General features: G+C 45.9%; 1 protein-coding gene across 1 annotated transcript; it reads right to left on the bottom strand.

Annotated features, from left to right (window-relative positions):
• Window positions 1–358: 358 nt before the first annotated feature.
• LOC102460036 (cystatin-B) lies at window positions 359–9,717 on the bottom strand. The gene is made up of 3 exons (XM_006124180.3): window positions 9,564–9,717; window positions 1,270–1,371; window positions 359–602 (listed from the first exon to the last, which is right to left on the bottom strand). The coding sequence occupies exons 1-3, from the start codon at window positions 9,627–9,629 to the stop codon at window positions 465–467; spliced, it is 306 nt and encodes a 101-aa protein (XP_006124242.2). The 5' UTR covers window positions 9,630–9,717; the 3' UTR covers window positions 359–464.
• Window positions 9,718–12,354: the final 2,637 nt, after the last annotated feature.

Raw genomic sequence — 12,354 nt, 5'->3', positions numbered from 1 at the left:
TGGTAACAACAAGACCGAGTGTGCTTGTGTGTATGAGTGCATGAGTGTCATGTATCATATGCATCTGATAAAGTATTGATTGATCTACGTATGTTCAATAAATGTGGCGTGCTGCCTTATCCCCCTGAAAAAGATGCCGGGTGCTTCTTTTAAGCACGACAGGTCCCCCAACACCAACACTATTATTTGTTAGAAGAGTTGCTTGGGAAACGATTTGATTGTTTTTTTAAATTCCTGGGTGACATAATGTGGGCTCCTTCTTTAGTTTTTGAGAGCAGGGCCTTTGGTGAGTTAGCAGCAGGTGCTTACTGCTGGAATGAACGTACCCTTCTGTTACAAGCAACATGGAAACACAAACTTTGGTTTGAAAACCAGATTCCTTTTATTTTCATTCGTGTATTGGCACGAACATTATGAGCCGGGCCTCTGTAGAAAGAGCAGCAGAAGAGCCCATTCCAAGCAGCTCATTCAAAGTAGGTAAGTTCATCACATTTGGTTTTGCCAGTCTGATAGGCAGTAAGACTGGGCTCCTTCTTCTCATGGGGAAGGCTTTTGAACACCCTCAGGTGCACACACTCTTCAGTGCTGTCGCTGACAGAAACCTGAAAAACAAAGAGCATAGGACACCCATGGACTAAGCAGATTCCAAAGAAAGGATGTTTTGGGGAGATGCCGTGCTGAGCCATTGAATAGCTATAAAATAAAAATTAAATCCAACATGGATTTACATAACCCATGTTACACCCCATGTGTGAACAGAAACAGGCCTTTGTGTCCAAACTAGGATGCGCCTGATGATCAGCAAAAATTGGTATCTTATCCCTGCACTCACAAGGTCAAATTCAGCCCTGCCCTAAGACGCTGCTACTTCCATTGGTTGCCCTGGGAGTTGCACCTGTTTATGCCTGGGCTTAATTTAAGTCCCATTCTTCACACTTGTCCTCTTGGAAAGCCCAAACTGTGGCAATTTACAGCTGAACATGTGTGACGTGTGCTTTATAAATACTTAGGTGAGATTCACAAAACCCACTTCTTTCCTTTTCTACTCGTGTAGAGAAATAGCAGCCAACACATGCTAGCTAGACAATGCAAAAATTATATGAGAGATAGTCTCTTCCTTAATTAAAAGTCATCTTGGACCTTTCCCAACATTGTTTGATCACTGTTTGAACGTCTCGCCTCAAGCCACTACAAATGACAGCTCCATTCTACTTAAAGTAGAACACTTAGCAAGGCTGGAAGAAGTAGGGGATTTTGTTGATTGCTGACCTTAATGAAGTAGTTTGTTCCAGCAACCACCTGACTTTTATATTCAATGGCTTCAAAGGTTGTATATCTCTTATTCTCTTTCTGTTCCAGCTGTGACTTCACCTATAATGAAAAAGAAAGGGTTAGGATGTGCAAAAAGCTCAGCACACTCCTTCTCATCATATGTTTAATGCCTCAGTTTCCCAGAAAAGGTACATCAACTTACATGCAGCAGACATTTCGCTTCTTTGGGCCTTGCTTCTTAACAAACAATTCAACTCACCTCAGAGCTTCCCATGGTATTTCCTAAGCTCCACAGATCCTGCAACAGGCTTCACGTCCCAAAACTAGGATTCCTGCCTGGCCTTTCCTGAAAGCTTTTACCTGAAGCTCCTGCTCTCTGCAAACATCTCCTCCTATACCCCCATCCATCCATTGATTTTGGAATTTGTCCACCTTTTCCCATCCCCTTTCCAGAGTACGCCCCATCCTCGTTCCTTCCCATCCCCGCTCCTCCCTCACTCTCCTGGAGCCTTGACATTTCCAGTGTGAGCTACCCCAGTGGCCTCAGGTCACATGATATATCAAGACTCTCATGATATATTAACTAAAGAGGCATCTTGATGAGCTCTGAGCCAGGGTACTCCAGGGGTCCTGGTTCCTTGGGGCTGGCAAACACTGGTTAAAGACTGATTTGTGGGCTGGGAATATACTTTATTAGCTAGGAAAGGTAATGTAAGTGTATATCCAATTTAAGAATATCTTGGAACAATTTGTTTCCATAACTCACACTTGTTCCTGTTTGAACCTGTTCATCCTTAAATAAATTCCCTCTTGTTTTACATGAACTCAAGTACCGTGTGTGCTAGAGGAACAGCGACTTAAAGTAAAACTGGGTCCACTGTTCCTTTGGGAATGGAGGATCTGGGATTTCTATGGGTGTGCAGGAATGAGGGGCTGGATACCACATGGGCGCACCTATTGTCAGTGTGCAGGGCAAAGGCAGGTTTGGTGCAGCCCAGAGGCGAGTGCCTCACAGGGATTAACACCCCTCTTGCAAAGGCAGGACGTGCTGGTGCAGGAGGCAGGTTTGGGTAGATGTGTGTCTCCCTGAGGACACTTCAAATGCTGCGGATTTTTAAAAGCTTATTCAGTGCCAGGACTTCAGAACTGTGACATGGAATGAAGAGAGTTTCCCATTGTAACATACAGCTGAGGGGAAGGGAAGTTTGGGGCTCATCAATGAGGTGACAGGCACATTATTAACGACCGTTACAAAGGCTAAGTGCCCACTGGCGCAGTTTAGGGCAGGGATACTCAACATGTAGCCCGTAGCCTGTTTGTTTGCGGCCTGCGGTGCGATTTGGGTTTACACGGGGCTCAAAAACGGCCCGCAGGTGGGATCCTTTGAAATGGCCTCCACTGGGAACACGCTCCACAGCGGCGAGGCGTCTCCTAGGCAGGGTGAGCACTGAAAGGTGCAAGCGGACGGGCTGGCGGGAACAGATGGGTACAGAGTGGCGGCGTTTCTAGCCCCCAGGGACGAGGTGCCGGGAGCACCTGGGCATTGTGGGAAGTGCTGGCTGCTTAGCCTTGTGGGCAGAGCCTGAGAGGTGCTGACTGGCTCACACAGACCAAATTGGGATCTGGAACCGCGGCTTAAGGCTTCATCTTTATATTCATGTCCCTCAGTGTGAAAGAAGCTATTTGCATGTATATTTGCATGTCTATGGAACCACACTTAAGTTGCGGCCCTCGGCACATGCTGTGAGTATCATTGTTCCCCCCCCAAACACACACCCAAGGCTTCTAAAGTTGAGTAGCCCCGGTCTAGGGCAAGTGCACCTGTGCTTCCCCTTGAAGGTACCAAGGGCACCCACTTGAGGCCCACAGCTCCTCAGCCATCACCTCTCTTGGGCAAAGGCCCTTCTCTCTTTCTTTCCTGAGCAGGGAGTCCAGGCTGCACAGCTTCCTGAGCTACTGTGTGATCTCTCCAGCAAGCCAGCCTGCCTCAGCGGGCCAGCACCTGTACGGCTTTCTCTCCACAGGCTCTGAACAGTGCTGAGCCAGCAGCAACCGGTTATCACACCGCTCCTCCTAAGCCAGCACATTGATTGTGAAGGAAAAGCATTCCATGGAAACCATTCACACAATACATGCCCTACACACACGCTAGCTAGTTCACTAGAGATCACCCCAGCTCCAGCCTAGGGCTCCCGTAGGTTAGGCCCGTCCAACTTTTCCCCAAAGGTTGGACACAAGGCCCCGCTCGTTTGCAGGGTGAGAAAAAAGGCTCGATTCTGTTTAAACTATTTATCTAAAAATCCTTTTTGTCAGTTGGTCTCTGGAGAATCCAGTTGAAGCAGTAAATGCAAGTATCTCCCCAGGTGGTGGGATCTCTGTGGAGGTCTTACAATTTGAGTCAATTTGCCTAACCACGCCCCCTCTGCACTATTCCTAGCCGGCCGTGGCTCCCCTCCCCCATGGAATTATATTGAATCCCTCAATAGAACAGAAACGATTGTACTTTTAATCAATGAACTCCTATAACACTTACAGTGAATTCAAGATGGTTTGTCCAGGAGATTGTCGTATCTGGCACAATCAAGTGACTTAGTTTTTCCCTAGGACTGCTGTGATCACCCTAACCTGGTGGTGTCATTGGATTGCTGTGGTGCATCAGCCCTTCTCAGAATGTGCCAGCTGTTCTGTGTCTCCTGTTTTGTGCAAGAGTGCTTGTGCAAAAGGTCTTGCACGAGAGCATTAAAGAAACTTCAGCTGCAAGGCAGCCTGGGTTGCAACAGCTCTCAAAAGCTCTGGGATACACAGCACCAATGAAATACTCATTTATTAGGGCTGCCAGAAAAGGTCAAATGCCTTAGGGCCTAGGCTCACTCAACAGGCTAGAGATGTTCCCACTGTAACCTTTGGGAGGCAGTTCCAATGCAGGGTAGGGATCCTCAGGCCTCACTATCTTAATATTTCAATCCACTCGCGCAGCAGAAGAAATTCAGAGTTCAGGTCTGTGTATAAAGCAGTGTTTCTCTCCCAGTGGTACGAGTCCCCATAGGGGTACTCTAGAGAAGTCTGGGGGGATACGTCAACACCACTGAAATTTGGAGAAAACTGAATTTTTGTTTTACGTTTGTAAGCCGGGGCTGAATTACAGCTTGCTATCAGACAGCTAGAAGGAGGGAGCTGCCCTGGGGGTGGGTGTGCTCACTCCAGTTGTTTAGCCCTGCAAGATAATTAACTGTTAACCGTTGATATGTAAATCCAGCTCATGCCAGGAGGGGGAAGGAATCCGAGGTGTGGCTATGTAAATCCAATTCAGCCAGGGCGGATGGAGGATCAGTGTTGGAATGGAATGTGGTGTATTGTAACTAATTTGGGACTGTTGTAGGGGTCAGAAATCATGCTACTCCTAAATGTGGGAACTGTAAAATATGACACCAGTGGGTGCAGGAGAGACACCATCATTGTAAGAGGTCTCAGAGGAACAAGCGTTTTACAGCGTTTTATTATTTTTTTACTTCTTACACCCAAACATTTCATCGCCCACCTGGCTATGATTAAGTTCTTTAAACAAATGTGTTGCAATGGTAGAAAAAAATTGCATGTGTCTGAAAAGTGTAGTACTGGGGGGGTCTTTATAATTTTTTTAAAGGAGTACTTTATAAAAAAAGGTTGAGAAACACTGGTGTAACGCATTGGAGGCTCCACACAGGTGCAGCATCTTCTGCTTGAGTGTCAACTCAGGAGCAGCTGTTCCAGTGCTTCCCAGGCTGACACTCTCACCCCAAATCAGGAGCAGTCAGTGTAAGAGACAAGGGAAACCAATGCTCCCCCTGGGTTTTAGTGCCCAAACCCTTCTCTCTTCCTCTCCCCATTTTGACTCTTCCACAAGTCTCCCCACCACAGGCTGTTGCAGCCTAATGAGTCTTTCTCTGGAGCAGATCTAGTCACTAAAAAGTGAAAGGTCTTCCAGCTCTCCAGACCTAGTACCCTAACATCAAAACGCTTAAAAGAACCATTAAGCGGTAATGACGCCATTTGCCAACCCTGAAGTATGAACTGTCCGTTTCTGACACAAACTGTGGAGCATGGCATATTTACTCAGAACTAGGCCCTTAAATTAAATATTTAAAGCAAACTGTAAATATCAACCCTTGCATTGATTTTTAGATGCACAATTTAGGTATTCATCTTTAACCCCCACATGCTTGGATCTTCAGACATATACGTTTTAAATAAATCCTTCAAAAGACCACCCGGATCGAAAATACACATGTTCATTTTAAGTATCAGAGGGGTAGCCGTGTTAGTCTGAATCTGCAAAAGCGACGAGGAGTCCTGTGGCACCTTATAGACTAACCGAAGTGTAGGAGCATAAGCTTTCGTGGGCAAAGACCCACTTCGTCAGATGCATGTAGTCATGCATCTGACGAAGTGGGTCTTTGCCCACGAAAGCTTATGCTCCTACACTTCGGTTAGTCTATAAGGTGCCACAGGACTCCTCGTCGCTTTTGCATGTTCATTTTAATTACCATCGTACAAAAAACTTGCTTCCAAAGTCTTCCTGTCCTTTCTGTTCATCCCTGCAGTAATGTTTCTCCCTTCAAAGACACAACTCTCCTTTTCTTACAGATAGTTGGACAAATGAATTTCTATCATTATTTCAATCACACAAAATACATTCGTGTTCCCTTTTCTAAAAGAAATGAACATTGTTATGAACACGCAAAACCACTCTGATTAATTTAAAATAATGTCTTTGTTCCCAGGTGTTCAATATGTATTGCTTGAGGAAGGCTTAGGAGTACAAATATAAAGTCAGCTTAGAAATACCAATTAAGAAAATGTAAAACAGAGGAGAGCTGCATCATGTATTGCATAATATTTACTGTTGTATTCAGCAGGACGACTGACTTACCCTTCTTACAAATTTTTGCAAATAACTCTAATTATTTGGTATATTTGGTATCTCAGGTATATATTATGGTATATATTATTCGGTATATCAGGTTTTTCCAGGGTATATCAAAAAACCTGTGGCTGACATGCTTTTAGTGCTTTTCTTTAGGTACCAGTTTTGACAATCTGGCATGCAGTGCAAAATATACTCCATTTTCTTTAGGGGTTTTTTCAGATGTTATTTGCTGCATTTGAGTTCAGGCATTTGGCTGGAACGGGTCGAGCTGGGGGGGAATAGAGGAGGGTGACAGTGGGGAGGGGCAAAGCAGGGTGGAGTATGGGCGGGGCCACAGGCTGAGGAGCTCTCCTCCCCAAGCAGCAGTTACACCCATGACCCAAATGCTGCAATCATGGCCCTGCTCCCAGAACCCCGACACCCTTGTTCTTGACTAGACGCTCCTCCGGCTCCCATGGAACCTCCCCTTCTGCTGCTCTCAGCAATTTCAGCGTGCTGCACCCAGGCTCCGTGCAGCTGGAGCGGGTTGCCCACCTCTCCTTGGGATTCCTGCTTTCAGCTCCCCAAATGAAAAGTGCAAAGTGATTTGTATCTGCTGAGGAAATCAGGGTTAAAATCCTTTGTCTTTGGCAAAACACCATTTCTATTTGCTGAGATTTAATTGTTTTGAAGCCTCTTTTAGGAGCATTTGTCTACTGCAAATATGCCCCGCATGGCATCGGGGGAAACTGAGGCAGAAGTGCTGACATGACTTCCCCAAAGTCAGCCCACAGAGTGACTCTGTGGCTGACAGAGGAGTCACATCTGTCCCATGACAACCAGTCCCAGTGCACTAGCTGCTAATCCATTGTGCTTCATTCATTAGCTTATTGGGAACTTTGACTGTTTCTTTAAAAGCACGTATGCAGTAAAGGCAATTCTCGTATTCAAGCCAATCAGCAATGGCATTTTTCTGCTGGCAGCTAGATTCCATTCCCATAAAAATGATCATGAAGGCTGGGGTGGCACAAGTGTTTTAGTCAGCAGGCTGGTGGTCAGATGTCCTTGGCTGCTAAAGAATACCATGGAGTTCCCATTTGACTCTCAAATGCCAGAACCTAGTCAAAATCTGCCCTCTCCTCAGCACACACAGATCTTACGCAATGGCAGAGCCAGCAAGGGGAAGTCAGAACTCGTGAGTTCTTTCTGCTGCTCTAAGCACCAGGCAAGGGTTTCGTCTTTTGGAATGGATGAGAGAGCAATGAATAATGTTGTTATATTTTTTTAGGTCAGGAGTGTCCAGTCTTCTTTCTGACTCCCCCTTGCTGCGCGTGGTGAATATTCTACAGCCCACCTGTGCCACAACAACTGGTTTTCTTCACATTAGACAACTAGATTAAAGCCAGGGCCGAGGCGGGTAGGAAAGGCAACTAACTGGGGCCCTGCAAAGCTCCACTGCTCAGCCTTTGCCTTCAGCCCCATGTGGGGGCTTCAACGCCGGGTGCCAGGGCTCCGGCTTCAGCTTTCTGCCCTGGGCCCCCAGAAGTCGAGCGCTGGCCCTGCTCTCTGGTTTATTTTGGTGGGCCCCCTGAAACCTGCTTGTGGCCCCTGGTTGAGAACTGCTGCTTTAAATCATTCCAAGTGCATGGTCCTTTCCTGAAGTCGTCCAGGTCCTTACATCGCTGCCCTCCAGAGGCTGTCGTCTGCTCTCAGTGAACGGGCAGGGACATTTGAAACCCTCTGCTGACCCTCATGGCAATGAAAGCAGAACCTGACTTGACGTTTCACCTTTGTGCCACATTTGTGTTCACTGAAAACCAAGTATTGTGGCCTCATTTCTGATACGTGCTGTCTGCAGATTTAAACTTGGCTTCTAAAAATTGGTTATTTTTTTGAGAGAAAGTGTCTGTTACATTTCTACAATGCGTGCACACAACACCACCAATGTCTTGTACTTCCATGTTGCCTTTTGAGGAAGACTCTCAATATGTCTTAGTAACATGAATTCAACTTTACGGTCCCCATTTGAGGAAGGGAAGTGTCAGTCTCCCTCCTCCCCCTTCAGTCCTCCTTTTAGAGCTGAGGAAGTTGAAGCACAAAGAGGTAACGTGATATGCCTCCAGTCACATAGTGAGTCCACGGCTGAGCCAGCCAGTCCCAGGGTATTTCCCTCCTCCAGACTCCCAAACCCAAACAACCTTCAAGGGGCCTTAAATCATTATCGGAAAGGCCAACGTTATAAATCACAGCAAGATCCTGACAAACTCTGAAAATCCAAGGTTTCCCAGGGATCTACCTAGTCCATGGACTCCTAGAAGGCTATTTGTTTTTTAAATAGTGGAATCCAGGGTCTCTGAAATACCCACTCCCCTCTTCTATCCTCTCTCCCTCCCCCAGTAATGGGACTCTAGTTGCAGCTCTGAACAAAAGCCTGACTCCCTGGGCTGCTCTGCATTAGCAAATGGGACCCCTAATGCACCAACCGTGCAGCTCCACTAGTCCAAGTACACAAGTGCCCGTGTAGACAGAACACTGATATTTTTACTGCCCCGTCAGCCAGTTCTGTACAGGTCAAGCTTCGATGGCAACTTGTAAAACCCTGTCTCCACGGGTGTTTCTATCACTGCTATTATCAGTTGAACTGCACTGGCAGTTAATTGGCTGTGTAGATTCAATTTCTAGTGCTTATAAAGACCACTAGACCTTGCTGTCTTTCATACATTTCTGTACATGTCTCTAGAGCTTCAAGAAGAAAAGCAGGTCAGAATACTGGAAGAAAGCTAATGTGTTACTATTTCAAGAGTATAAATGGGATAATCCAGGCCAATCTGACCTGGACCATAGTTACAAAATTGAAGCAGCTGATATGGGTCTTGATTAATAAAGAATTAAAGGAAATTAGTATACGTAATGCCAATCAGTGTGAATTTATGGAAATTTGATCCTGTCAGATAAGCTTGATAACTTTTCTGATGAGATTAAAAAGTGGTTGATAAAAGGTAATACCACTGATATAACAGACCACTGTACGGCATTATACTTGGTGCCACATGACATTTTGATTAAAAAACTAGCCCAATTTAAAATGAACAGTAAATTGCCACAGTAAATTGATTAAGATTGAAAAGTTCTATGCCTGTGGAAACCACGTGGTCAGACTAGCTAGTCCCTTCCAACCTTGGCATATCTAGAATTTCCTGGACTGCAGTCAGTATCATCTCTTCTTAAGCAATTTCTCCATGCCCCATGCTTTGAAGCTGTCTAGCGAGCTTTCATTGACTATGCTGGATGTTAGATTTTTAAAATAAATTCTAGCTTCATTCCATAATCTCTCTGGAATTTGCTTTAAAGACATACCCTTTTTCGCTGTTAGTTTGTTTTACATCTTTCATTGGCTGTGACTCACCTGGTCAGCAATCTTTTGGATTTCTGGAGTTGCAGGCTTACTCTCGCTTAAGCCTCCGGTCATCATAGTGGCAAATAACTTCTTAGAGTGTTTGCAAACTCTGACAAGCAAAATCTAGAGCAAATGTGACCAAGAAAACTCAGACTGCTGGTATTATATGGTCCCACAGTCATGTGATTTGTAGATGTGGAGTTTACCATCATCAGGTTTGTAAGGGAAAAGGAGAAAAGAAAGGAACAAAGCAAACTGTAGTATTTTTAATAGTAAGGGAACAAGTACTTTAAAGACCATTATGTGTATATTGCTTTCTGGACCCCAGAAAAGCAGAAAACAAATAAGTCCCCAACCCCCATTATTTACGGTACTTGGTTCAGGCTGGTGTGGCAATTTCTTGACTCAGCACCAGTTTCAAGACATCGGATGAGGATGTGACTCTTTGTGCTTAGGAAAGTGAATGTAAACACTGAACTACACCCATATATTAACCTTAAAATTCCTGTTTAACTTGAAACTTGGTTCTCTAAGTTACCCTAAGCGAGCAAAGGCAGCAGGCCTTTTATTTTTAATTATTTTATTTCTCTATTGTTTGTTACAAAACTGAAAGGTTTTCCAACTGTTGAAAGGACATATAAGAATGCTGGCACATGCTGGCACACCTGCCACCTGTGAAAGTAGACTAAAATATATTGTCAATGAAGAATTGTGTTGAGGAAGTGTATGGCCTGTATTACACAAGAGGTCAGACCAGATTGTCACTCTGGCCCCTTCTAGCCCTGGAATGTCTGAATTTAATTTAAAATATATGTAACAGTGTAGACGTGGCTAATGCACCCATTGCAGCTGATCTTGTCATGAGGGGGAGCTGTGATCTGATTGATCAAGCCATAGCACACTACCAATTTGGTTTAGCATTCACAGAACAAAAGAGTCTTTCACAGTATCTTAAACATACCTTTAACAAGTTTTATTTCACTCAATTCAGGAGCAGTTTGAAAAGCTCTCTCTATATATGTATATTTAGTACTAAGCAATTAAGACAGCATTAAAAGGCATCACAAGCATTAAAAGGCATTAAAAGCAATATTTAAATGGAATAACTAACAATCTACATCTAAGCCTTAACCCAATCGAATACACACACACACACTACCCCTCTGAGGCTGGCCAAACCCCAGGTAATATTGGTTAATTTGGTTGAGATGGAAGTCCGATGTGCACGTCACCCCAATATGCCGAATCAATGGACTCCAATTTGTGGGGGGAAATGGTGTGGTATATATCCCCTTGGCAGGAGCCAGTCCAGACAGATGCCATTCACTAATTGCACACAGTTCAGGTGGGGTGATGTCCATTAGTGACACCCCCTTCTTTTTACTGGTGTGTTCACGACTGATCCAGAAATATCTGGTTTTTGCACTGCTTGCCTCACCACAAGTCAATGTCCTTGGCTAGAGTCTTCCCTTGTTACTTTTTCTTATCTGGAAGTGCTGGAAACGCTGCCTGAGCACACATACACTGTTCTTTTATTTCACAGTTGTAAACAAGTCCATAAACCTCTGGGGCTCTTGCCTGGACCTCAGCATAGCCACTCTTCAGCTCATTGTCTGTAGATTCACTCATGCTAACCATTCACACTACCCATGACAATCTCTAGATTATGTAGTAAGTGTAGTAAGTTGTCATTTGCAGGATAGAGAGGGTGACCATCTGGCCAATTTTTAACAGGACAGACCCGTATTTTAACCCTCTTGCCGCTCTCCTGACTTTTTAAAAAAAATGGTCACAGAGAGACCATGTTGGTCTGATCTTGGTAAAACAAAAACAAAAACAGCAGTCATGTAGCACTTTAAAGACTAACAAGATAGTTTATTAGGTGATGAGCTTTCCTGGGGCAGACCCATATTTTCAGCTCTGGCTCTCCCCTTGCTGGTCAGTGGGCATCAGCTCAGCAGCAGCAGCCTCCTGTTTGTGGCTGGCAGGTGACTGCGGCAGGGGGTGGCCAGCAAGTGGCGCTCTCAGGCAGGGCACAGACACAGAAAGACAAGAAGCCAGTAGGAGGAGAGGCAGCCTGTGTGTGACAGAGGGATAATGGGGATGGGTGTGAGTGAGGGGTGTGTCGCCCCTCCTCATGAGCACCCTACAGCCAGGTGTCCCAAAGCGGGAGGGGTCTGACAGCCCTTTCAGGATGCGGGAGAGAAGCCAAGATCCCCGGCACCTTCTGTGGGGCTGAAAACTTGATCCCTGTTGGCTCTTCCCACACTGAATTCCCAGCAACCTGGAGCTGTAGCCCTGATCCATGGGGCACCCCCTGAATTGCCAACACCACTCAGGCTGCAGCCCGGTCCTCAGCGCACCTCTCCCCTCCCCAGATAGCAACTCCAAACCCCGGCATGCCTCTCCCCCCGAGTAACAGCCCTAATTGCTGGAATGTCCCCCCCCCCAGCAGAAGCCCTGAACCCCCACACTCCCCTCCCCCAAGGACCAAAGCCACAAGCCCTGGCAACCCCTATAAGGCTGGAAGCAAGAGCTAAGGGCAAGTCCAGATCCCCACCCCTGAAAACTTTGAAGCCAGGAGTGCCAGGGCTGAATCCTGGACCCTAGCGCACACAGGCGCAGCTGCCCCCTCCCTGCCCCCGAGCTACCACGTGGCCGCACACAGCCCCCAGCTACCCTCTCCCTCATCTTAAGTTACCCCCTGACCACACGCACAGCCCCAAGCTGCCCCCTCTCATGTGGTAATCACAAACATTATTGAATGTTCTTTTCTACCACATGAAACTTCTGCTGTGCA

This window comes from Pelodiscus sinensis, chromosome 1 (assembly GCF_049634645.1).
Source record: "Pelodiscus sinensis isolate JC-2024 chromosome 1, ASM4963464v1, whole genome shotgun sequence".
NCBI classification, from domain to species: domain Eukaryota; kingdom Metazoa; phylum Chordata; order Testudines; family Trionychidae; genus Pelodiscus; species Pelodiscus sinensis.
Note: the sequence above shows the minus strand (reverse complement) of the source record. Positions and strands in the feature narration are given on the sequence as shown.

Coding starts and splice junctions, on each gene's coding strand:
- LOC102460036 (XM_006124180.3), bottom strand. CDS start 9,629: ATGATGACCGGAGGCTTAAGCGAGAGTAAGCCTGCAACTCCAGAAATC. Junction 1,372..9,563: donor TCCAAAAGATTGCTGACCAG/GTGAGTCACAGC, acceptor TTTTCATTATAG/GTGAAGTCACAGCTGGAACA. Junction 603..1,269: donor GAACAAACTACTTCATTAAG/GTCAGCAATCAA, acceptor TTTGTTTTTCAG/GTTTCTGTCAGCGACAGCAC.